General features: G+C 36.0%; 1 protein-coding gene across 1 annotated transcript; it reads left to right on the forward strand.

Annotated features, from left to right (window-relative positions):
* Positions 1 to 27,878, forward strand: sft2d1 (SFT2 domain containing 1). The gene is made up of 8 exons (XM_081351180.1): positions 1 to 205; positions 1,172 to 1,258; positions 3,068 to 3,153; positions 11,240 to 11,321; positions 13,313 to 13,348; positions 13,441 to 13,499; positions 17,775 to 17,804; positions 26,033 to 27,878. The coding sequence occupies exons 1-8, from the start codon at positions 140 to 142 to the stop codon at positions 26,070 to 26,072; spliced, it is 486 nt and encodes a 161-aa protein (XP_081207306.1). The 5' UTR covers positions 1 to 139; the 3' UTR covers positions 26,073 to 27,878.

Genomic DNA, 27,878 nt, shown 5'->3' on the forward strand with positions numbered 1-27,878 from the left:
ATATCAGTCAGAAGTGCGATGAAGGGCGGAGCTCACGGAATACGGGTGGGGAAAAGTAACGTCTGATTTGTGTCAATGCTGAACTTCGAGGAAGTGTTGGATAATTTCAACTGAACAATATTTCACCTGACGAGCAACGATGGACAAGTTGCGTCGTGTATTAAGTGGTCGAGAGGAGAATGAAGAAGTGGGACTTACAGCTCAGGTATTAGGAGAGTAACGTTAAACGTGTGTTTATTTGAATTGTTTTTAACTTACGTCTGTAATCGAGAGGCCCCACAGAGTTTGTCTAGTAACGTTACTGTAACTTGACAGCGTTGGTATTTTTAACTTCATTTTAGTTCTTACGAAAGTACTATGATACAGACGTGAATGATTACCATATCCATATAACATGATACTCTAGTGTCCTTCAAAGAATACGATATGGTAGTATGGCATTACCATCATTACAGAGTTAAAAAACAACAACAACTTGATATCACCATGCTATTGTTATAACAAATCATATTAATACCAGAGTACATTTTTGTTAGGGGTATTTGTCTACATACAGTGATGACATTGTAATGTTGCTCTTTTTTGAACATTACTGCTGCACCTATTTGTTTGCAAATGTTTATGTGATAATGATATAACACTGCTGGTTTTACATGCTTCCTGAGGGAAAGGATCATGTGAGGTAAGGTCATGACCTCCGGATGTTGTTTTATTCTTGCAAGCCAATCTGAAATATCTGACACTGGGTTATAGACAGTTGCTAACCCTCTTAATAGTTGTTTTGTCTTTTTAAATGCAACTAGGTATGTTTTACATACAGTAGTGTCTTAAAAAGTGTAATATATATATCATATAATGAGTAATCACATTTTCATTGATGAAACTTCATACTATGAAAACATCCTGTAACAGTAAAAAATGCAGTGATGTGTTCTTTGTAGTTATTATTCAATTATGTAAATCCTGTTAATCAGTTTGATACTTGGCATGCATGTGTCCATTTATATGGAAAGGCAAGAACAATAGCACGTTTTATTCCTGTCTTGTTCTTCCTGTGGGTCAGTGGTATTTTAATGAATCAGACGCAGTCAGCATGCTAAAAGCATGATCTTTTGGTCTTTGTTGGAGGGGCATTATGAACCATGTGACATCCTGTGATTCTTCTCTGTAGATCCTGGACAGCACAACCCTCAGTTTCAGCACACGGGTGAAGTGGTTCGTCATTTGTTTCGCATCAGGGATTTTGTGCTCAATACTTGTGAGTTAATTTTTCTCATTATTTCCCCATTAAGGTCTTTATCTCTCCAGTAATTTGTTCTTTCATCTGCCATGCTCTCATATTGGCCTAGTTGATTTCCAAGACCCATTGTCTTTAAAGGTGACATTATGCCCCCTTTTTACAAGATGTAATATAAATCTATGGTGTCCCTAGAATGTGTCTGTGAAATTTCAGCTCAAAATACCCCCCAGATCATTTATTATAGCTTGTCAAAGTTGCCCCTTTTTGGGTGTAAAACAGAAACGCAGAGTTTTTGTGCATGTCCCTTTAAATGCAAATGAGCTGCTGCTCCCTGTCCTGTTCAGAAGTGGGACAATACTTACACGAGCTTCAGATAAAATAACAAAACACGCAAATAATCTCACTCATCCAAAATCTCAGAAATAACCCGTAGCAGAGTGCAGCCTTCTGGAGAGACTCCGGAAGAGGTTGCAACTTTTAGACGCACCTGGACGTTTCTGAATAGTTACATGGATACATGGATGTAGTTGTTGTGGAGTTACATAGATTAATCTCATCGACTTGCATGTACCGTCATGTTTAAGTTTTACACAATTTGACAGTTCACTGAGGTCTTTATAAGAAAGCTGTGACATTTTTTGGTCAAATAGTGTTCAGTGTTATAATAAGATCCCCTTCCTACATCAGAAGGGGAGCGAAATCTGATCGGCTTATTTTTAGACACGCTTGCAGAGAAAGGCTTACCAAAACAAAGTTACTGGGTTGTCACTTTTCACGTTTTCAGGGTTGGTAGATGCACAGGGGACCCTATTATACCACTTAAACACGGAAAAAGATTTTACAGATTTTCATGATATGTCCCTTTTAAAGAATAGTTCACCCTAATGAAATTTATTTTCTCACCCTCATGGCTTTTCAACCCCAATTTATTTTCTTCTTTTTTCTTCTTTTCCAAACAACAAACTTGGATGGTTATTATTTGTACTGCCAAGCTCCAAAAAGAACAAAAAAACACACCATTAAAGTAGTCTATAAAGACATGTCCACTAGTATATGTTTATCTGAAGCCTGACTAAAACCTAATCTTCCCAACAAATCTCATTCACGCTTGAGTTTAAGGCAAGTTTGTAAATACCTGATCATAAATAATGTTTGAGAAGTTTGAATAATTTGAATAACTGCTAAGATTTTGTTTTTTCACACACACACAAAAGGTAATTGACAGCAAAACACCATTGGTTCTTGCATTTCATGCAATGCAACACATGTAAAACCATGATCACAAACGGGTGAATGCCCTAATGACGCCACCCGGTTCCTACTTTCAGTTTGTATGTGGTCTGGCCTCAGTAGAGTGATAACACTTTTACTGATAACACCTACAGCAGTGACCATAAACAACAAGTAGACTGCTGTACAATATACCAAGCTGTATGAATCATAAATCCACTAAAAATCATTGACACCTGTTTCTAGACAAGTCATTGCAAACATGGACAACAAGTTACTTGTAATAAAAGCTTGAGAATCATTTAGCATGCCACTTTGTGTGATATTTTGTTATCTGATGCAACAACATTCACACAGTTTTTAGTCTAATTAAGTGTCCTAACACTTTTTGGGCCCACTCTGTATTTTTATGTAGTGCTCTATGCCAAAGCATTGTAACACCACTAGGTGGCACAACTGTTTAATGTGTTCATATACAAACTCTGAATTTTAGATTTTGTACATCAGAGTGATTTTATGTCATAACAGACAAGACATTTTGTTTGATTGAAATGTTTGGAAATGTACTGACAAGCCACATTACATCTTCTGAAACAGGGAACTGCACTCCTTTTCTTGCCTAAAGCTGGCCTTAACCTGTTTGCTGTATTCTACACCCTGGGAAATGTTGCAGCGATTTCAAGGTAAGTGTAATTATGGCTGCGTATAGGACATGCATACGATGACACAGTCTCTTATATGTTGATTCGGTGTCATTATTCAGTGGGCATATTAAGTACTACATATGGAGCAGGTAATAGACACAAATCCCACATTTATTTTGGAAAATGATTAGGTATGTTACATAAACTATTATCTAACATAAAATTAACAAATAGTGACATTTTATTAATAAATAAATAGTAACAGTTTTGCTGACATTAAATTTTAGTGTTGACAAGCAGGTTCAGCCATTCAAACTACCCAAGATTATTGTAGCAATCACATCTTTAATCAATAACCACAACATTTAGTCCCAAACTGTTCAGCTGCTATTGAGTGACCGCTTAATTTTGGTTAAATCTGCAGTCCTGTTACCCTTTTTTCCGCATGCATAAAGTATACTCATGTAAAGCCATATCTACCGTATAGCAAGTCCTAACTGACTGATTTTTTTATTTCACTGAAAAATGTAACTGTTACTTATCGCACAGCTCTTTTTATTAAATTGGATAGTATTGCATACAGTACATGCAGTATACTTTTGTAGGGCAATACATTCTATATAGCACATATAAAATGCTTGATTGCTTTATTGTTGCAAAATCTAAATTATATTATTGCCCAGCTCTAATATGCTGAGTGCGATGAAGGCATGAAGAAATTAAAGTCAGCATGAAACAAAAGTTGCGATAGTCTCTCAACCCTATGCATTTAGCAGATACTTTTATCCAAAGTAACTTAGACTGCATTCAAATTATACATTTTTACCAATTCATAATCAAACCCATGACCTTTCTGTTAGTAGTGAGATTCTCTAATCCTGATTTACCTGTTTAGACAGGTCTCAATTTTTGTAAAAAATCTGCACATCAGAAAAATCAATAAATTGCAAACCTCATAAAATGATGGCAATACTTTACATTTCTATTTGTTAACATTAGTTAACATGAACCAACAATGAAAAAACTTCAAAACATTTTTAATCTTAGTTCATGCTAATCTCAACATTTACTAATACATTATTAAAATCAAATGTTATATCTGTTAATTTATTATTTAATGAGCCCAATCTGACATGAACTTACAATGAACAGTTAATTTCATATTTCAAACTCAATGCATTAACTAACATTAACTAATGGAACCTTGTTGTAAAGTGTTACCAAAATTATTTTGAAAGTAACAGCTCATTTGTTATTTCCTGAAGTTTCAACACCATCTTTCACAGATCATTTGGTGCAACAACAACAAAAAAAAACTTTTTAGGCTCTATGTTCTATTCTGTTTGTGAAAAGTGAATTATGCATGATCTGTTAGCGATTGCTTGCGTTGCTTAGATCAGCTATGGAAGCTGTCCCGTTATTTTTTTTATTTTTTTTTATGTATTTTTTCATATTCTGTTAGCAGAAGACCAAGTCATCAACTGCCACTGACCCAAAGTAGCCACAGTTGTCCTAAAATGAACCTGGACTTCAGGAATCTGTCCATGTCTCTGTTACATATCAGTGGGAAGCATGATTGCATAAAGAGGCTGAGAGGATTAGTCCTGTAAAAGAGTGCATTTGGTATGGTTTCAACACTTTTTTTTTCAAGTTGTCAGACACTTGTAACTTCCCTTCAAAAATGTTCTTTGGCTCCCATTGACATGCATTGTCTTTTCAGTTGGGCTTAGAAGTTTGTTCTCCTCCTCTTACAATGTTGTTAAGTTGCCATGTGGCAAGATGTTCTCTTCCCAAAGACTGAAACAGGTCTGTCTGGTTCTCTGAAATCACCAGAAGGCCGAACACTGTCTGGAATTAGTGCAATATTTTAAGTGGAAAGGTTGAAAGGTTTTCTCTGCAATTTATTTTATTTTATTTTTTTTTTTCTCAGTGTTTAGTACAGGTGTCACCAACTTTTTATTACTTACAGGAAAGATATAACACATTGAGAAAGAAACCAGGTCTTGCATGAAGACATCAAGGCCAGATGTGTCCATACCATGGCCATCATGAATAAAAAAAATCAAATATATAATAATATAATTGAATGTACACTATGTAACTTTTGGCTCTATAGCGGTTAACAAAACAACTGCATGCATTTTACGTAAGGAATAATTGACGACAGGCCGTTAAATTATTATAAAAATAATGCACACCCGAGGTGGTAATGCGGTCACGACGCGAAGCGGCCTGTCGTCAATTATTCCGCTTATACTACAGTTACCACACCTCGAAACATTGTTCAGATTATGTATTTCAAGACGTTTGTAAAGTTTTTGTCATTAAAACGCTCTTGTATGTAGGACTAATTTCTTACGCATGTATGCCTCCGTTGCTAATTCCAAAACGTCATTTTAGAGTTAGTAACGGAGGTTTGAGCCACTGATAGCAGACTAATGCTGACACATTCTCTGACTGTTTTCATCGACTGCAGCAGATTTTAAACACCGACTTTGAACACAGACTGAACGTGCTGAACACTTTGGGCATGATCAGTCATAAGTATCAAATTACATTCATAACCGGCCTTAAAGTGTGTCCCCAGTTATTAATGCAGTTATTAGAGAGAGAGATGTTGCAATAATGAGACAGAAAAGCATGTGCGTCAATATTATTATTTATTTATTAATTCAATTTGTTATGATTAATTTGTTCATACTTTTTTATATTATTGACAGATGACAGTAGACTAGCCAAATAAATGAAACACAAAGCCATTTTAACAAGTAGGCCTATCAATAATTATTTATTTGTTATATATTATCTGCAATAAAAATCCGTGCTGCAGGACTATCCATTTATTTAGCCTATATTCAGATTAATTTTCTATTGATTACAGATAGCCTAGGACTATATACTTTATTTATTAAAATTAAACTGTTTTTTCTTGTTATGAATTGTATCCTATTTTCCGTTATTACGGTTAACTACGCGAAGTGGGAACTGTATGCGGTCAAGACCTGCCTGGAACTACTTTAGCTGTGCGTTTCCCTGAAAATAATGCACACCTTAGAACGTTCTTCAACCAATCAGATTCAAGCATTCAACAGCCCTGTAGTATAAAGAAGAACATTGTTTTGGTTATGATTCGGCTCTGCTTGACTGCAGATGAATATGGCTCTTTATCCTAAAAAAAAAAAATTAGAGAGATTATCCTACTGCTCATAAAACATTCATTACTAGGCTTAAGAGAAATAACCAGTTTAGAAGGAAAGGATCTCAAGCTGACTAGCTGAAGACGTTGCTGTAGCGTTACCCATTAATAGACATGGTACTTCCTTAAAAATAAATTCCAACTCAGCTCTACAGCAATCCATAATAAAACGACACTTTGCAAGTCAAGTCATCTTCATTTATATAGCGCTTTTAACAATGTAGATTGTTTCAAAGCAGCTTTACAAAGATAAACGTATAATTTAAGGTAACAGAGATTGTTTTGGCTTTATAGCGGTTCTTTATTAAAGTTATTTATAACGTTAGTTTTGATTGATTCGCTTCCGTCTCAACGATCATTTGTTATTAAATTAGGGGTCGCTAAGACGACACCGTTCTCTCTACATAGACTTTAAACACGAACCTGTGAGAAACGCTGATGGCGTTCACATGCGCATTAAGAATTGGTTCTATAGTTATGTGCATTTGAATATATGTGTGCAGGTTTGGAAATCCCTACAAACCAAGCCTAAACAAAGTACTGGCGTTTCCTTATAATTTTTGATACAGAATTTTATTTTATTTTATCAATTCGGAGTAGATACGCGAATTGAGTTTCCCGACGACGCTTTATCTGTAGAGTGGTAAAGGGATCCTCCATAGGGAGAGACTAGTTGGCACTTCAGCACTGCGTTGTCATCGGGTCCAGGCGCAGGTCCTTCATCAGATCTGGATACGGCCTGGATCCGGCAGGCTGCGGGAAAACCTCGGGATAAACAAAGACACTAAAATTAGCGTAGATGCCATTCTTCTTATGATGTAACGAGTACATCAGGATTTAGGCAATAGATAATGCTTTGCAATCAACTCTGTTAGAGAGCTAGGCCTACATATGGCAATTTATCTGATCAATAAAATATCTTACTCGCCTGTTGAGTAATAACAGCGTCGCTTTTACAACATTTCAAATTCCTCAGTTCTTGCCATCTCTGAAAGCCAAGCCAATGTTTATTCCTGTTTTATTACAAGCTCTGTCGCAGTCTCTTTTTGCCAGCAGACTCTCCTCTTCTGCGTTTTTTTAAAATGGGTGATTTCCCGGAGGTTTGGAATTTAGTGTGCTCCACGTCAACCTTTCTCGCTTGTTGTGACGACCAACCTATGCCTCTCCTCAGGGCTCCGAACCGGTTCAAGGGATGAAAACAAAAACCAGAAACGGATGAAATTTTAACAGGAACAAAAACGAAATCAAGTTTAAACGTTCTGAACAGAAACGCTTATTTGAAATTACCATTAACCGGTTAATAATGTTATTTTATTGTTCTGTTTAAAATTTTAATTTGGCAGTCAACCAATCATGAATTCAAACAAAATGGTCTATGCAAATGTGACGTTGGCGCATCCAGTGTGAGTGAAATGCCCTCGGTTAGTTGTCAAATCATCCTATGTAAGTCGCGAGGCATTGATTGTGCATTAGCTGTTGGATCGCAGGAGTTTTTCCGAGGATATGTTACCATGGCAGGTTATATCCAGCGTGGTGTGTTTTCAAACCAGCGAAAAGTGCAGGTTATTGAAGAACCACTTCTATGTAGGAAATAAATAGGAATCATTGTTGTTGTTTTTTTTTTTAATGATTGCGTCAAAGTTAGTAGTGTGGCTATGTATGGTCAGACACTTACGTGTGTTATATTATTAATTGTCTTTTGTCAGTAGAATGGTCGCATCTGAGGCTGTAAGTGCATCGCATTAAGTTTGATCAACTTACATGTTACAAATGTTATTGTAGATATGTGGCCGCTCAGTTTTTACTGTCGTTTAATATATTTGTCAAAAACTTGTGTTATAAAAGACAGTGTTACGCACATGCTGTATTGGCTATGACTAGGCCTAGATGGCAAATACCAGACTAAGACACAATACTCAGCTCCTCAAATACATAAAACATTTGCCTTTACACACATTGTGTTTGAATAAATAAAACACTGTACTTATTCAAAGAGCTAGTTTTTTTTATTTACCCTTGCACTGCAAACAACCAGAGACAGTCTCCAAAATGTGTGTAGGACTTCATTCCCTGAGGCAGGTGGAGCCTGAATGAGGTTTTTTCCAGTATTTTTTCTAATCAAACTATAATGTTACAGAAGGAACACATGAATAGAAACGTTAAACTACTGATTCTGCTCAGAGTAAACTTTTTTTCACCTGTCACTCCCACACCATACACGTGTCAAAGTAGCCGGAGCAACTTTTCTCTATTTACATATATGATAAGTCGTACTGGCGAGTGACAAGTACACAATTTCCCATAAAAAACATCCTGTGCGGTCTAAAATATAAGTGCTTACCATAGTGTATAAGAGTAAAGCAGAAACGCGTGTTGGAAGAAAGATTGATGTATTGACTAATTTTGAAGAAAAAAAAGTTTCAGCGTACTTTTAATTTCTTTCTTTTTTTCACTCTCTATTTTTTTTTATTTTTTTTTTTTTTGCTTTTGAGTTTAGGGTGAAATACTGGAATGTTCTGGGTGTAAGATGTGTATAATGTAGCTAAAATTCCAGAAAAGCATGACATTGGTGTATCACAGAATTCTTGCGGTCAGCTATTTCCAATCATGATAAGGGAAGAAGGAAGAGACCCAGTTAGTAACCAGGGCAGTGAGATGTAAAAATGACCCAGAAGAATTCCCCTGGCATTCTCCCATACTGCACCTCTGCATATCAGAAGATTGCTTTTTACTTTGAAGGTCTTAACTCTGTAAGAAATCATTAAACTGAGCCATTCGGCCACTTAAGTTAAAATCCAGTCTAGTTTGATTAGTAACCAGACTCTGTCTTTATTCAGAGATTTGTCCTGACAGAGCTACAGAGGTTAAGTCTTTAGTGTGACAGGTCATGCTGTCTGGGTTACCTGCTTTAAATACACACAACATTGGTTCTGGTCATGGTAGCGGTTTGGAAACCTACAGGGATGACATTAACTGGTAGCATCAGGAAACTTCATTTAAAGGCTGTGACCCAGACTGAAAATATAATTCAGATCATGATATTTATTTACAGCTCTGCATTTACATCCAAAAGACCTGTTGATCTGAATTAAAGTTTGTTGTTATTACTGTTGAAATATTACCTGGGCATGTTTTGACAAGTTTAGATCATTTGAATCTTATCATATGAGTCTTTTCATTGTTTGCTTTTAGCTTGAAGTAACTTATACTGTAGATTAAAGGAGAAGCAAGTGAGCAAACCCAGTTTCTTTCTTCAGAACGTTAGAAAATGACAGATTATGGCTGCCCTAGATGCCCATTCTCATAGGAGAGAGGATGACATCATGGCTGGCTCATGCATTAGTGTTTCTGTGATCTAATGAGTGTCCTGGTTAAGGTTGCTTGAGTAATGCAGGGTAGATGGGTTCAGCCCCCTGAGACCTGAGCACAGTCCATCTACTCTCAGTGAGTCTGCACCCCCTTCTGCGTCATTGCAATGCTAACTGATTTGGCTGATGTCTTGCACCATAAATTAATAAAAGGGCTGTATGGATTTAGGAATTATGCTAATTTGTGCAGTTGGTGTCTTCTTGTCACTCAAATGAATATCAATAAGATTTTGCTTTTCTAAGGTCAGTAAGTTAAATTTTTTTGTTAAAAACCAAGGGCTGTTTAATATAATATATTTGTTTTGATTTTGCTTGTGGTATTAAAATTAAGCAACATGAATATCACAATGATTCTAATGTGTCTTAAATTTGCCTGTTACATTTTCTAGACATTAGATTATGCATCCTTTACATGTTTTAATCGTGTCTAAAATGTCTTAGAGTTGTAAAGTTAAATTTTTGTCAAAATGTGTTTTTATGCTACATTTGCTTTTATTAAAGTGTAACTCTCGCCAAAATGCAACCTAGGGTCTTTTTGTTAATCTACCCGAGGCAAACTTCGCAAACAATGAGTTGTTCAAAATCGTTCTTTTTAGTAAACTCTGTGTACACAAACAATGTTCTCAATGCTCGAGTTCATGTGTAGAGCACCTGGTGATACTTCGAGCAAAGTTTCATGTTGTGTCGAGCCTTCTTAGTGTTTTAAAAATAGCGATTTTTGATGCTATCATAGTAGTGCCCCAAGCACTCCCATTCAAAAGGCAATTTGACCGAAAACGAAAATACGGTCAAACCTAAAAGTGACGTTTCCATCCTAATTATGCTTTTAAACTAAAGTTTGCCTTGGATAGATTAACAAAAAGACCCTAGGTTGCATTTTGGCGAGAGTTACGCTTTAACACTATTGGGTATGTGTAGGGTTTAGTGTACAGGTAGGTGGGACTTTATTTTCAAACGTGATAGGCTAGAGCATTAACCTTTTAGCACCGCTCACTGGACATTTCAATTCAAAACTGCCGTTTTACGTACAACAACCAACGTATTAACTTTTTATCAGATTCATTTTCTTCAGTTTCGGATAAAACTGATTTTTTTTTTTAGCGCAGTTAAAAGTTAACTTTGAAATTATTGCACGCGAAACGTGCATTACGCAACATATTATCGTTTTGCAGAAATGCCGCCACAGTGAGCCTGGGTTGGACTTTTCCCAGTAAACTTTTTTACTACTGTTGAAATCTGTATCTAAAAAGCTCAGTGTGATACACAATAGCATAGACAGACAGAACAGTCATTATTGTGTAGTAAGCAGTCGGTATTTAGAAAAGTAGAACAAAAATGAAATTAAACATTGTCAGTCTGGTTGGCTATAGAAATTGTTTGGTCAAAGTTATGTTAAAATTACACATTTATGTCGTTTTGGAGGAAATGTATAAATATCAAGAAACTCAACAAATTATTTTGCTTTTGTAAGTTATTAATGCACTTTTAGTGTTACTGTGAGTGATGGATACATGTGCCCTCTTGTGAATTGAATTCATTCTGTGTGACTGTTTTTCCACAGCACCTGTTTTCTGATGGGTCCACTTAAACAGCTGAAGCGTATGTTTGAGCCCACCAGGCTTATAGCCACCATTATGATGCTGGTAAGAAAGAGCCTCTGGCACACACCACACTGCGTCAGCACTGGAGAGATAATGAGAAAAGACATTTTGGAAAGGCAAATTTAACCTTATAGCTGAACAGTTGACTCATCCTTATTAGATATTCTCCTCATGTTCTTTTTACCTTGTCATTGTATTAGATAACAAAGTGTCAAACCAAGTGAAATGGGTTTAAGAAAAAATCGCACAAGCACACTTTTCAAACGAAACATTTTTAAAAAGGGTGATTTAAATATTTGTATATAATGAGTGTTAAACTGTATGATTGATTGTGTCAGGCATATACATATAAGACAAGAGATATGAATCTAGCATACACATAGGAAACGGCTTGCTTGAGACATTACAGATATGCACATGCAGGTTAGCAGTGCTAAAGGAATGCTTCAGCCTTTGACAGTCACAAATCTGGATGGTCTTAAGGGGACTACGAGGCATTAAGAGATTCAAAGGACTGCTGTAGAAAATCACTTTGTTATAATCTGATTTGGTCCGAATCTGTTCACACTCAAGTCACTCACTCAAGCACACCACGATATAAAGCTGTTGTAACTAGACTATCAAATGATTGTTACATATTTCTGTGCTGAAGTATGATTGGCACTGTGTGGAGTCTTAGACCTTCTTAAAATGTTTTTTATTATTATTGTAATTCTCATTATAGATTTAAAATATTAAGTGCTTCACTAGCTATTTAATTACTCTGAATTACTGCGAACTATGAAGAGAATAATGGATATTTGACTCATTTCACAAATATAATATTATCTGGGTTATTCCTATATTGTTTACCTCTTCAGCTGTTTAAGGGCACCTTTTATGCCCCCTTTCACAAGATGTGAAATAAGTCTCTGATGTCCCCAGAGTGTGTATGTGAAGTTTTAGCTCAAAATACCCCAACCTCCCACAGATAATTTTTTTAAGCATGTTTAAATTGTCACTTTTTGGGGCTCAGAAAAACACACCATTTTAGTGTGTATCCCTTTAAATGCAAATGAGCTGCTGCTGCCAGCACAAAGGGCGGAGCCTCACAAGCTCTTGCTCAGTGGCAGGACAATCTCATCTCACAGAATGATAATATCAAAACAGAAACTCTCGGTAGCGGTGTTCATTTCGACCCGGAGTCGGACAATAATGCCTACTGAGCCAGAGAATATATGCTGTATGGAGATAGAACAGGTATAGTCTAGTTTAATTATGTTCTAACTTATTTTTCATCTTGCTTTTATCCACTATTAGTACAAGCCTGTGGTTGCGGACCACGTCCGAATGATGTTCAAAAATATACTGATGAGTTTAATGAAGTATTGTACATCACACAAAAGATGAAGCATTAGGTTTACTCCAGAGAATCACTGTAAGAGCTGAATAAACACAGTATAAGAAGTGCATATTAAAATCTTATCCATAAACTCTCTCTCTCTCTCTCCCTTTCATTATCATCAACACAGCGAAGTACACAAAACAGTAAACAAATATACAGTATACACACCTTTTCAGTGGGTGCTTATAAACTGGTAAACTTTATATTTGTAAAACGATTGGTACAGATCCATCCTCGAGTAACAACGAGAGTAAATGAAGACTGCTAATCGCTTAGGAGACATTCTTGTCTACAGCTGCTCCGGCGTTGGACTGTGTACAGCTCACTCAGGACGGGTCTATGCTAAAGCTGCAGTGTCCATTAACAGCCGTGGGAGGCAGGGGCTTGTGCAAAAGTACGTCACATTGCCCCGAATCTGAGAACGGCTTTAAAAATAGCACTGGGTGGATTTCTATCATTATAGGGTGGTTGTGTACACACACATTTATGTTCATATGCCATGTAAAATTGAATTTTGGATAATAGGTGCCCTTTAATAGGGTCATTGTTTCCACATGTAATGCAAGTATATAATCTATTAAAATTTGTTTTGCTATGCCTTATGGGTATTTGATCACAGTCTCTTACCTTGTGTTTGCTCTTCCCCCAGTTATTCCTTGTGTTGACATTATGCGCAGTGTTTTGGGTAAGCTTCATACAATAGAGGTTTATTGCTGATAATTAGTGTGCTATTCACTTGAGAAAATGGTCATTACTCATATTTTTTTCTCCCTGCAGTGGCACAAAAAGGGTCTGGCGATCATTTTCTGCATTTTGCAATTCTTGGCCATGACATGGTAGGTGATAGACATCTGTCAACCATCCTTTAAAAAACGTTGTTTCAAATAATAAAATGATTATTGTTTGAAACAAATATCATAAACTCTTTTATTTCTCTCTCTCTTTTTTATTTTTGTCAGAGATTATTTTTCAGATTTGTGTTTTCTTCACATTTCTTTTTTTTTGTGTGTGCTATCAGTGGAACTGATAAAAAGTTTTCCTAGACAGACTTGGAATGTTGTCTTGATAAAACCTTAAAGTCCAATTCACACTGCACCAATGTGGACAATCATCAGATTACAGGACACCACTTCTCAAATATTCCATGACTCAACATGTTAAATCAGCAAAAACAAGCGGCGACCAATGTCAACAGGGACAACACTGATCCAACAAAACTTGACAAAGTCTGTTGCTACTGGTCTGCGTCTATACAGTGTGAATTGGCCTTTAAAAGTAACAAAATAAAATAAACATTGAGTTTTTAATGTGATAAAGCATTAAAGAGTTAGTTCACCCCAAAATTTAAATTCTTTCATCATTTACTCTCCCTTGTGTATTTCCAAACCTGCATGTATGAGTTTATTTCTTTTTTGAACTTAAAAGAAGATATTTTGAAGAATGTTAATTACCAGACAGTTGACGGTCAATAGCTACCATCAACTGTTTGATTACCAACATTCTTCAAAGTATCTTCTTTTGTGTTCAACAGAAGAAAGAAACTCATACAAGTTTGGAACAACAGGAGGGTGAGTAAATGATGACAGGATTTTCATTGTTTGGTGAACTAGGCCTATCCCTTTATGTATGAATGGATGGATGGATTTTCATTGTTAAAAGTAGTAATTTCCTCAATAATTAGAGATCCCACCCCAAAACAAGTTGTTGAAGACATAGACATGTCAGATTGAGCTTACAAACAGAAAACCATTTTTAAAGCATTTACACTCTTTCAGAAGTAAGCCTATGAAATAATACATTTTAATATAATGGTTTTAATTATAATTGATTCTGCACATTAAAGGTAGGAGAGACAAAAAAAACATATTTCAATCTGATTGGCATCTGAATGTCATATAGTACTTCCCTCATGAACATCCACAAGCACAGCCTGCTAACCTTTCATCTCAAGATAAAGTTTCTCATGATATTTGTGTGACTGTATGGTTGTGTTACATGTACATGTGTGTCATGAATGTGCCTGGGATCTGGAAAACTATTAGGCAAAAGTGCTAAATCCCTCTAGCTAAAGACCTGAGCTGAGCACTTTTGATAGTGCTGTGCCCTGGGCACCTCAGACAAATTGGCAGCTTGTTCAGCTCTTCTCTGGAAACTTTCTGCCTGGGCATCTCAACTAGTGTGGGCTGATTACCTGTTCATTAAACCATGTGTGCCGTTTGTCATCAATGTCTGGCAGCAGATTTAGAGGCAGGGGGTTGAGTACTTGGCAAGGTGAGAAAATGGGCCAAAAATAGACCCATGATCAGGGTGAGTGATGTGACAAATGAGACGAGTGATTATATAGGTAGATTGTTGGTGTGATTACAAAATGTGTTTACTTCAGTCTTTTTGAGCACCATTTTCCAAGAAACAAACTAAAGAATGCAAGCATTTTATAATTATTTGTGGTGTATGCTAAGGCAACACTAACTACATTTCAATGACAAAAAAGTCTGTTGTCAATAGTGTAGCGATGTATGAAGCACAGTTCGCACACAAGCTACTTTCAAACCAAGCAGTTTTCTGTTGGGCAACGCGGCATATACATGTGACCAAATTGAACCTGTTGTGAAATCTGCTTGTGTACATCTTTCACCCTTATACGCAAAATTCCTGATCGCGTGCAGCACGAGCTAATTAATATTCACGAGCCATGTCAATGTAGTGACATCACAACCCACTCATCTTTGACCCTTTGTCACCTTTAAGTTTATTCACACTTGAAGACCTCTTAAAGGCTATTCGCTGCCCAGAATATAAGGTAGAGATGGGCAGATGGGCAGTATTCCCATGCCACTAAAGCAGCTAAGTGGAACTGGGAAGCAGAAATAATCTGATCCTCTAAGCGTGTCTTGACCTCTAGCAGTGCACAGGTGCGGAAGCAGGTGGACAGGGCTCAATGCTTCACGACTCTGTTGCAAACTCCACACAACAAGAGAAGAATGGGATTTTCATTTGCTACATTAAACCCAAACGTCTAACTTTATATGCATCACACACATGGTTTCTCTCAGTTAGATCTAGAAAAGTTCTTCAAAACAAACTAAATGTTGATTTGACAAAGCTTTGCATGAAAGTTTAAAAAGGCCTAGGACATTGAAGCATATATATATATGTGTGTGTGTGTGTATATATATATATATATATATATATATATATATATATATATATATATATATATATATATATATAAAAATGTATTATTAAGAATTTACACAGCAATAGGCAACTGGTTTGATAGATAGGCAGATGAACAGAGAGGGAACACTGTGTGTGTGTGTGTGCGTGTGTGTGTCCAGTTTTGCATGCGTCAATAGGCCAGGTTTTATTAGCCATATAATTACCGTCAGTTTCACTGTGAGGACATTCTCTTCTTTCACACTGACACAGCCCTCCTCTGACAGCGATCACTCTGGCAACCTCTTGAACCACATGTATGAGGTCAGAGGATACTGAGAAATAGGAAAGTAAGATTCCTTCATGCTAGACATGTCTGAGAAGCTGTCAGCACATTAGCATTTCATTTGAAGTCAGTTATGTGTAACAAATCCCTAATCATTGTTTTAATAATCAGTGGAAACATTAGGCTAAGCATACAGCAGACTGTATAAGGTGTCCTTTGTATTTTAATATTATACAGTCTAAACTGCATTCACACGTGTTTTTTAAAGAAATTAATAATAAATGCTTTTCTTTCTTCATCAAAGAATCCTGAAAAATGTATCACATTTTCATTTAAACATTTAAATAATAAGCAGTACAAATGTTTTTAACATTGATTATAATAATAATAAGAAAGTTTTTCTTGAGCTTGAAATCAGCATATTAGAATGATTTCTGATGGATCATGTGACTCTGGAGTAATGATGCTGAGAATTCAGCTTTCCCTTTACAAGAATAAATTGCATTTCAAAATATATTCAATGTAGCAAATTAGCTCAATGAAATTTGAATAATTTATTATAATTTGTTATAATTCATGATACATATTTGGATCAGTTAATAAAATGAACTTGATGTAGCAGAATTAATATTCAATCAATGAACCTGTTCATTAAGTACAGTACAACACAGAGAATGTAGCTAATCACCTCATTCAAGGGACTTTGTTTTGCAGGTAGTGACCGCAGAATCAATACTCGTTAAACTTGTTAATTAAAAAAAAACAATTATTTAACCCTTATGTTGTGTTTGGGTTATTTTTACCCGGAGAGGTTTTCCTTTTCCCCGAAAATGCTTGTTAACGTAATTATATTGGACTAAAACTTACTGACTTTACTCACCCAGGGTATACCTACGTAACCAAGACTTAACCACATTTTGTTTGAGAATGTTGGTATTTAAAAAAAAAAGTGTGTGAGGGGTATTTTTTTTATTTTAGTTTGTTTTAAAATGCTTTTTTATCAAAATGGCACGAAGTCAGACTTGTGACCAGCCTACAAATGACCAGCCTACAAAAAAACTGCTTCTAAATCTCTCATTATGCTATATTATCAACAATTATTGTATTCAGTCTTTTTGTCTATTTGTTTTCTTTCAATTAGGAAAGGTTTTTTGTATTTAATTTTTAAACTGACTGATTGTGGGCCTCATTGATCTGAGGCTGAGCTTATATTGGTCAAAAATGACCATTCATTAAAAATTAATGGGGGAGATCAAAAATAAGTTTTATTGTTGTTTTATCTTAGTTTTGTTGTTGGGTTATTGGTCTGTTGAATTATTTATTAAATATAAAGAATTAATTGTGTGTCTGATTGTTCCAGCTGCTAAATCAACTAGAAAATGGGTATTTTTAATTGTAATAATATTTCAAAATAATAATGTTATTACTGTATTTTTGGTCAAATAAATGCAGCATTTGTGAGCATAAGTGTCTTCTTTCAAAAACACTTTAATGAGCTCAATGTAAGCACATCTACTGTTACATCATTTCATTACTTTAAAAGCAAGCTGTAACTGACGTACTTATGGATTTACTCTTATTTTCAGATCGTTTTGTTTATTAATCTATTCTAAGCCTTTAATGGGACATTAGGTATTAACACTGTGCATTTTTGTGTTTGTGTTTTTAGGTACAGTATCTCCTACATTCCATTTGCACGGTAAGTAAATACCTTCTCACATCTTAATGTTTCGTATTTACTTCCAATTTTGCCTACATTTGATCTAAAATCTTTAATAAAATTGACTGATTGTTTTATTAATTTATAGAATAGATATGTCCTACACTGAAATCTGATTGGATGAGCTATGTTTGCAAAGTGTGTTACAGTCTACTGGTAAAAAAAGTTGCACAGAAGCATCTAGTTAAACCTGATATAACCTAGGCTTTACTTGTGATGTGCAATACTGAAGTTAACCGTAAGTCAGCTAATCACCTAGATTAGCTCAAATGCCAGTTTAAATCCCAGTTAACTTCAGTGGAAGTCAGAAGTTTGTCTTCAAATGGCAGCATGTCAGACTGTGACACCCTCTCTCTCTCAGTTCATGTTTGTTGGGTGGGATTGGGTTGTGTACACATGGGGAGCTGAATTCCCTGAATGAAAACATGTTGTTATTTACTCACGGCCTTTCGGCTGTTGGCCTTCACCATATGGCACTAATCCCCTACTGGAGCGTATTGCTCTCCCTGTGCAAATGGCTGCTTGTTTTTCATCTTGAGCCTGATAAAGTTCTTTATCTAATGCCTTGAAGTCGTTTTGCTTCTGTTTCTATGTTTGAAGCTTTTTTTTTTGTGGGAACTTACTGAGACTGATTAAAGAATGTACAGGCTCTCACCTTGTGAAAGTGTGCTATATCTTGGAAGAATGTTTGGGTTGCTCTTTTCCATACATTGAAGCAAATAGGGTTTCAAACTTCAAAAAGGGCAGAAAAAAGCACCATAAATGGGCCGGTAAAGTAGTCCAACTTCAGTGGAGAGGAAATGTATCAGTGCATAATGAATTTTGGTCTGTTCATCAAAAAGCTAGCATATTGTTTTCAAAGGCTTGAAATATAGCACGCACTGTAAGCTTTTTTATTTATTTATTTATTTAAACCTTTATTTAACCAGGAGAATCCCATTGAGATTAAGAACCTCTTTTGCAAGGGTGACCTGGCCAAGACAGGCAGCAGCATATAAAAAAATAATACAAACACCCTATGTGCACCCTATACAGGCAAATAACACAGAAAAATAGAACTAACACTTCATAAAATCAATTTAAATTCATCATTTAAATATCATTTTTACTTTTGTCCAATGGAAAAGAGCAGCATGAACATTCTACAGAATTTCTCTTTGTGTGTTACACTGAACAACATGAGAGTGTGTAAATTACAAAAGACTCTTTATTTTGGAATCAAACTCTGTTTACAGATATTAAATCATTTTAGGCAAAAAAGGCATCCAGAAGATTTAAGTGAAAACCCTAAAAAGGGGGAGGTGCAAAAGAAATGAACATAACAAAATGCAATCTAGCTTATGATAACACTCTAAACTAGGCATGTGCCGGTATCAACTTTTCATGCTGCGATTAATTGATTGAGTTTTTACCACGGTATACGGTATTATCACGATATTTTAATTGCTCAAGAGAAATGAATGGATTGGTGGGGGGGATGTAGAAAAAAAACTACTAATAGTTTAATAAAAACATTACAATAGTGATTGTCAAAACATTTGGTAACTAAATAGAATTTTACACAATTTTCACGCTTTCAATTCTTGGGATTTGATTTCAATCTTGATTCAGTATTGACTTTTTGGATAAATATTAGGTAGGCTACAGTAGATAGACGTTAATTTTTCTCAAGAAAAAATATATCTCACATAATGCTTTAAACATACAGAGAGCCCTGTCAGCTGGTATTATTAAAGGTTAAAAATTAACTAATTAAATTAAATATAATTTGGTTTTCATTGTAATAACAATTATGACACAAGTAAAAATATAATACAAATGTAATATAGTGCACATATTGTGCAAAATACTCCTCTCTATAGCTATTTTTTTCTAGTCAACTAACGTGTTGGTCATTAAATGGCTTTCCTGAGGTAAATGTAACGTTCTGTGACATAATTGTTCACCTGCAGTTTTATTAACCTCTTTCCGTGGTTGAAAAACACTGAATGATCGATATTATGTATGAGGCATACCTTTCGGTAAGTTGTAGCCTACTGTAACTTTAAATAAAAAGTAACAGATGATCGCTTGAACTGAGGCGCTACAGTGATCTGTCAAGTCACATTTACAAGCACCAAAACAGTATTTATTGTCTGAATTTCGTAATAAAATGGACAGAACATGAGAGCTGAGAATTGTTTTCATACCATAATAACCTGCTCTGTCTAGTCTGTCGGTCTCCGTGTCCTCTTTGCTCCGCGATTTTTCTCTGCGTGAGAAACTGCATGTGGCGCGAGAGCGTTTGAAAAGTGTAAATTGCGTGAGTCTCACGCTGAATGCGTATTGACAGCTCTGCTTTTAGAAGGGGGATAAATCGTCGGCAGCGTGCCTCCTTCCGCCATGCTTCTTCTCCATGTGAGGGTTGTTTACATTAGACTAGAGTGCGCACTGCGCCGCATGCACACAGTGCTAATACATGTGGGGATTGTTTACATCAGAGCGCGCACGTGTTTCGCGCAGCATATACGCAGTGTTTGTTTAAGCGGTTGATGGAAAATAAGCTAATACGCGTTCTATAAATATAAATTCTGATCTATTGTTTTTCACGGTATTTTGAAGTGCCCACGATAACAATATCGTGCATTTTCATTACCGCGATTTATCGCATTACCGAATACCGGCACATGCCTACTCTAAACTAACTATCATAAACAAGAAGGCAACGTAAACAACTTACAACACACACAATACATTCTAGGGCGGGCGGTCGCCTCATTCGCTGGAATCTTGAGCATTATTGGATCTCCAAATACAAAAGAATCATTAAAACGTTTTGCATCCCTTGCTGAACCCGGCAACCCCCCTTCTCTCCAGCCAGAGGTGTTTCTGATGGATTCTGACAGCCAGGACACCCCCCACACACACACACACACACAACCTGACACCCTCCCTGCTTCAAGAACCTCTTGAAAGAGGAAAACAATTCCTCTGTATTCCACCTGCTGCTTTCGTTTCATTTTAAGACCAAACCCTTGACTCATCTTTCCATTTATCTGTAGCTGGTTCATCTTTAGAAGCCCCTCTCACCATTGTTTCATTGTTGATTGTTTTCCGAGAAACAGCCGCACCCTTCATCAAGCTCAGTAATGCTGTTTTTGAGTGTCTTAAAACTGTGGGTTAGGGCTCTTTTCATTGTTTTTACTGGATTAGCATGAGCAGGCTCCACGTCATGAGATGTTTATCCCACTGATCTCTGTTTTGAACATTGGGCTGTGCACATGTTTTTTCATGAGCTTGATGCATTTCCACAATCCAATATTTTAATGCACTTTTTGAGCCATTAAGATTCCTAGAGACCATGTCATTAGGTTAGTTTGATTGTTTTTTTGTCTCTCAAATACGAGTGTTAAGATGGTTTATTAGTGATTTAAATGTAGTTTTCCCTCATGTTTTTTCAAACATATACAGTATGACTTTCGGCCTTTTTTCCATACAATGAAAGTCAATGATGTTTGGATCCCAACATTCTTCAAAAAAATAAATATACACTACAAATTAGGTAGGTTTGATTCATTTCCTTGAATCAGACTGTCTATTTCAATCAATTCAAAACTATAATTATATGATTTACAGTACATCCCTCAAAATGCTCTGTGTGGCATTTTTTATATATTTAATGTTTTCCATGTATTTTTAATGCAGTAATTATGCCTTGTAATGCACCTTATAATGCATTGTATGGTCTCATGAATATTTGTAACCACAGTTATAATACATTATAATACTTATCTATTCATTGAACACACCTTTAGAAAGTATAATGAATTAAAACGCATGACAAACAACCAATTTCAGAATCTGTAAATATTATAATGCATTTTAACTTTGGTTACAATTATTTATGAAAATATATCATGTATTATAATGTACATTATAAATACCTCTATAATTATTTATACGCAAGGGCTTTAAGTAAAGAATCTTGGCAGATAGGTGCCTCTTGAAATGATGTTTCCCCCGATTTTAAAAACAAAATAAATTAATCAAATATTATCAAAAAAAACTGACAAATAACGAGATCCAGCCCTAATATCTACCCCTCCTCCTCTGTTATCTCCTTATGTGTCAAGTAAAAACATAAATTGTTTGTTTTTTCGGAAATAATATGCTAATAATAATCCCTTAATGTCTCTGCTTTTTTTTTAGCCCTTAATGTTAGCCCCCCCACAAGTTATGGCTTATTCAGCTTTTTTTTTTTTTTTTTTTTTTTGACGGAAATCCACCCGCTGTGCTGGAAAGCCGGGGCATACGTTGCGCCGATATTTCATCAGAAAACAGGGGGAGTTAATCATCATTTATTTATGTGCTGTATGTGCAGTGCTTTTAAGGCTACACACTAAACGCTCTCCTGAACGCCGCGTGGGTGCGTGTATGGCCAACGTTCGTCAGTCTCCTTATTTCAGTCTCTCTCTGATTCTATACTCTTCCTTTTAACCTTGACTGCTTTCACACCTCCTCCACTTCCTGTGAATTTTGAGCATGACAAAGTCTGCATAGCAACACATTTGGAGAGGGTGACAGAGGCGGAGGCTGAGGCAAGGAAGGCACCGTGACCTTGTTCTGCTGTTGCCTTGGAGACCGTGATGGTTACCTCATCTTTTAGCTCCATATCAGACCTGGGCGATATAGATACAAATATTTTTCATCCTAATTTTTTCAGTATCTCAATATTAATTATTTAATTGCTCCTTTTTCTAATCGGAGAGAACCAGCATTTTCAACCAAACTGCCAGTATTGTAATTACTCTAAAAATAAAACACAGCAAAAAATTAAAATCTTAACCGACTGTAAAATCTGGTTACATCACACACATAAGGACAATCTTCACAGATTTTCTTCTTTCACTCTACAAGATTTGAAAATCGTGGCTCATCACACACAAGATTTTGTTAAGATTATCATGCCAGATTTAGCACCTCACGGGGAAGCGGATGCAAACAAAATGGATACTGTGTCGTGGCAACTAGTGTTAATTAACGCTAACGAATTCATGACGAAAAATATTCGTTGACAACCTTTGACTAACCATGACTAAGACGAGACAACACCAACGTAATTAAACGATAACTATGACTATATCAACATGCAAAATCATTGACGAAAAAAGATGAGATTAAAATGTTGTTAAAAAATAAAAGCATTATTAAAACTTCTCTTTGTTTTTGTATTACGGACTGTTTAACTAGCTTTCATGCTCGCGGTTGCCAGATTTCAAGAATTTAAATCCCCAATCAGAGCTTTTCTGTTAAAAGGGCACATTTTCTACCCCATGTTTTACTTAATACTTGCAATCTGGCAACCATGCGTCGCTCTCTCTCTACATTGCTGAAGAAGCGCGGTGCGTGGATGATCTGAAAACATAAAAAAAAAACAGACAAACATTTAAGATGGAGTTTAGCCATCTCCATTTGATATATTCTGCCTATATGAAAGTGTCATTCAGCCAGACTAAAACTGCGATCAAACCTTCTGTAATAATTCCAAACATGAATCTCGACTATATGAATAAATTCACCTACGCAGCTCTAAATCTTTTTTATATATATATATATATATATATATATATATATATATATATATATATATATATATATATATATATATATATATATATATATATATATATATATATATAAAAAAAAAAAAACAGTAATGTAATTTGGAATTATGAGAAATTTCACCGTTTAAATTTTTGAGAGAAATATCTTGTTTTCATAATGTAGAGAATGGGTTACTTTATGACAAATAGCCAATAAAACAAGTAATAAAAACTCAGTGAGTGTTTTAGCGCAATTTTCTCACCTCATGGGATCACAACACTAAGAGATAGTAAATCTTTTCCTGGATTTTTTTTGTGCGTTCCCGAGATTAGACCTTCCTTAACATAATGCCGAAAACCCGAAGTCTCTAGGTGGTCTGGTTGAGGAGTAGATGGAAGTGCAAGATTGGTGCGCACAGACGCACAGAACAGAAATCATGAGTTAACAAGCGCAATTTTGTCCGGTGGAAAATTGCGCTAAAAATCAGGAAACTAGATTAGGTCAAATAAACCATGCATATGAGTTCTATGAGAAATGATGAGACTATATGAGACACTCTAGATTTGTACTTGAATGAAAGTGCAAAAGTTCTGATGAAATGCAAATATAAATTTCTCAAATGACAACAATTGTTGTGATTATAATTTTAAGGAAAATAATCGTTAGCCTATTATAAATTTAAGCATTATGCAGCATGACGAAAATATGACTAAGTTTTCATTGACTAAAACTAGACTACAATGCCTAGGCTTTTAGTTGACTAAAACGTGACTGAATGAAAACAGGCCAAGGTTGACTAAATATGATAAAAACTAAAAAGTACATTTGGCACAGGACTAAGACGCAAAAATAGCTGACAAAATTAACACTAGAGACAACTTGCTGTAGACATTATATGAGGAGACATTTTAAAGGCAGTCGTGTTGTTTCCACATTTCCACCAGCCGTTCCTCCTCCTCTGCCGTCCACCGGACCCGTACAACTGCTTGTTGTTTCGCAGTCGCCATTTCAAAAGTTCCATCACTTCCGTCTCCTTGTAGACTTGTCTCTCATTGTAATCATAGTCGTAATCATCCCAAATTTAAAATCCTGTTGTCGGGGCGGCCCGATGTGTCCGCAAGTGGACACTTGTGCCCGATGTGTCCGATCTGTAAACGCCTCACATTAACAGATAATCTGGGCCAAACGACGGAACCGATCAATGCCCTGGACACATTGTTTTCTGGCATTAATCGGCCTGAAACTCCAGTACTGAGCCCGGCTTAAGGCAACCACACTATGTAGATTTTCACATGGAACAAAACGATTTCCAATCAGAAAACGAGCCGACGGAAAAATAACACAACTTCATCCAAAGTGCTTTTTTCTCCACAAATTTTCTCTAAATAGCAGTCCAAACACTGCTAGCCCATTTATTCTTGCCTGTCATGTGCCATGTTTGTTTATTCTAAAGTCACGTTTGACCGCGAGAGATTTCCATTTACAAGATTTCCCAGGCGGGACTTTAAGAACAAAACTGTTAAATCTTTGTGTTTTTTTTTTGTTTTTGTTTTTTTTATCATCGTGTTTGTGGTCTCTTACATTTTGAAAATCTGATAAGATTTTAAGGGCCAGATTTACTAACAGTTTACGCCAGCGCAAACCCTCTTTTGGCGTTAAAAACCTGCTGTCAGGATTTACTAAAGGCACGCAGTGGAAAAAATGTGCACTAAAAAGCCGTGGACAGGGTTATTTTTGCGGCTGACCTTATTGCATATGCATTTGTAGGAGTTTCCCTTTCAGACGCAACATTTGTGAGAGGAGAGTAATTGAATCATGCAAGGTGATTTACTAAGGTTTGCGCTAGTCAATTTACTAGGATTTGCGCCATTATTTAACTCAGAAAAAGCATGGCTTAAACCAGACGCCAATTTTCCGCTGCTCCTGGTGGATTGTGTTGGTCAATATTGGAAATGAAACGGCTGTGTCTGTGTTCTTTAATTTACGTGTCGTCACGTCAGTAGATCACGCACAGAACTTTCCACTCCCATCTGCGCTCTCACGCTAATTTTCCCCTGTTTAGTCAAATCTTTTAGTGTGGGCCAGCCTTTAGGAGGTTTGAAATTAATTGAATTTACCAACTTCTTGTAACAGAAGTTTTAATCTGAGACGTGAAATATCAGAGAATCATACTCTCTGAAATTAAACATTTAAGCTTTTTTTGTTTTGTTGTTGTTGCTAGACAAAACTAGCCTAATAAAATGATCTTTAGGAAAATTAATACCCTGAAAAGTGCATTACAATCATCATTATTTATAAACCGTACTCCATACCTGGAAAATGAGATTGAGCCGCTTCTTTTCATGCTATGTATTCCCACCAAAACACAATAAAATATGCAAGAGCTCCACCCAGTCACAACAAAGGAAAAAAACAAGCCTTTTTTAGAACAAAGAATTAAATTGAACGTTGAGGTAATAAACCACATTAACAGCAAGCTATCGGTTTATTTAGGATTAAGTATGATTTTCATCATAGTATTTTCATTATCCATCTGTTTCTGTGGATTTTGCTGTGAGCCCCCACCCAGATATAATACCCTATTGAGCCGTCAGCCATAAACAAATGTCTTTTCATTATCACAGGGATGCTGTCCTGAAGTGTTTCACCTCCTGTTTGAGCTGAAGTGTCCAGAAGTCCTTCTGACGACAGGTCCTGCGTTGCAAGAGTGAATATGAAAAAAAGGATTGTTTTTCTCTTTCATTTCAGAACCTGCCACATTATTCTCCAAGACCTTAAAAACTTTCATGTTTTGTCTTAATATTTTTTTTTTAATATTGTGTAATATTAAGAGTGAATATGTAATATTTGCATTTATTACCAGCCTTACTTGTTTTTTCTAAAGCTTTTGTTATTTTTATTTTGTGTGTGGCGGATAATTACATGATATACTGCCAGTTAAAACGGAGTGAAGTGCTTTATTACGTGTGATGTTTATGAATGAAATCAACTACTGCTCAACTTTTGTACAGAAATATAAATTTCTACCAAATTTATTAACAAAAAATAAAAAAACCTATTCGTATGATGCCACATGCACACCAAATAAATAAATGCAATACTCATGCTTTGTTCGTTGGATGTTTTGGAATTGATTTGCCTGCACAGGGAGTTAATGTGTCATATGTTATAATCTTCTGACTGATGTGTTCAGAATAATGATGGTTGTCTGAGCCCAGGGCAACAGAGACAGCTGTCTCCCCACACTGGATCTTTCTTTTTGTGTGCTTAATCTACAAAACCATAGCTTTTTGTTTAATAAACCCTTATGATTGTCTCTCGGATGCTCAGAAACAGGTTTGTTCCTTACCTCCAGGCGTCACATGTTCTTAACGTGACCTAATAACCTAGAGTGGCTGGTCTGTTTTTAGACTGCACAAGCAAGGAGACTGATGCGGTTTCCATGACAACTGTGGGAGCGCTCTGTTTTCTTGAGCATCCCTCCTCCACAGCACTCTTCTACGCACAATGCTGATCACGTGCTGATCGGTTCAGCACTGTGGTGAGAGACTGGGTACAGCTGTTGGTGGATCCTCCAGCTTATGGCTGAGAAGATGCTTTACACTCCAAAACACAGTCAGTCAGAACACTTTCATATTCAGTGAGAATATGTCGGCTGTTCATCTGATAGTGTACGGATGTAAATCTTTCCCAGTGCATATATGAAATCACAGCAGGTTGTAAACTCAACTGATGGAATAAATTAAGACTGTTTTTCGTTCTGTATCACAGATGCTCTTCAAACAAAGCTACAGTCAAACCAAAATGTATTCAGACACCTTGAACGTTTCCTCACATTGTCACAGTTTATTCGCTCTAGTTTAGAAAATGGTAATAAAATAAGACAAGAACTCAGTCAGAGTTATCAAATCAGTTGATATTTCACTGTTTTGGCCATCCTTCTGTTAGACTGTCTCACGGTTGAATATATGTCAGCTGTTAAATTTAACTACACAATTAGATAATACCAATTTAGGTCAACCAATTACAAAGCAATGCTTCATTTTGTTCAGTCTGTGGTGTAAAAACGTCGCATTAGCAAATAAAGAAAAAACACTTAAAACATGGTCAGGTTTTTCTGATTTTTGGTCCAAAATTCACTGTATGAAGAATTTTTGGGTATAATATGTCACAGTTTACTTTAGTTTGCTATCCTCACACTTACATAAATGAACGATAGTGTCCTGCACCTTCTAGTAAAGAAATATCCAAAATTATATCTGGTGTCTGAATAATTTTTGGTTTGACTGTATACAGTGTTTAATTACAGGCATAGAATCTTCCCTCGGTGTTTTTTTTTCATTTTAAAGTTATCATTGGCATAATTTTTTTTTTTCTTCACTGTAATCTCTGTGATTTAATTCTGTCAGCAATCTGTGGACGTTGTTTGTGAAAATAAACATCTGTCTTTGTGCTTCTGAACAGTAGTAT

The sequence above is a fragment of the Scardinius erythrophthalmus genome (genome assembly GCF_964197995.2).
Source record: "Scardinius erythrophthalmus genome assembly, chromosome: 21".
Classification (NCBI taxonomy): Eukaryota; Metazoa; Chordata; class Actinopteri; order Cypriniformes; family Leuciscidae; genus Scardinius; species Scardinius erythrophthalmus.

Bases quoted from the DNA above. Each gene is read 5' to 3' on its own strand.
- sft2d1 (XM_081351180.1), top strand. From the start codon at position 140: ATGGACAAGTTGCGTCGTGTATTAAGTGGTCGAGAGGAGAATGAAGAA. The intron at 206-1,171 runs GTATTAGGAGAG...TCTTCTCTGTAG, and splicing joins AAGTGGGACTTACAGCTCAG to ATCCTGGACAGCACAACCCT. The intron at 3,154-11,239 runs GTAAGTGTAATT...GTTTTTCCACAG, and splicing joins AATGTTGCAGCGATTTCAAG to CACCTGTTTTCTGATGGGTC.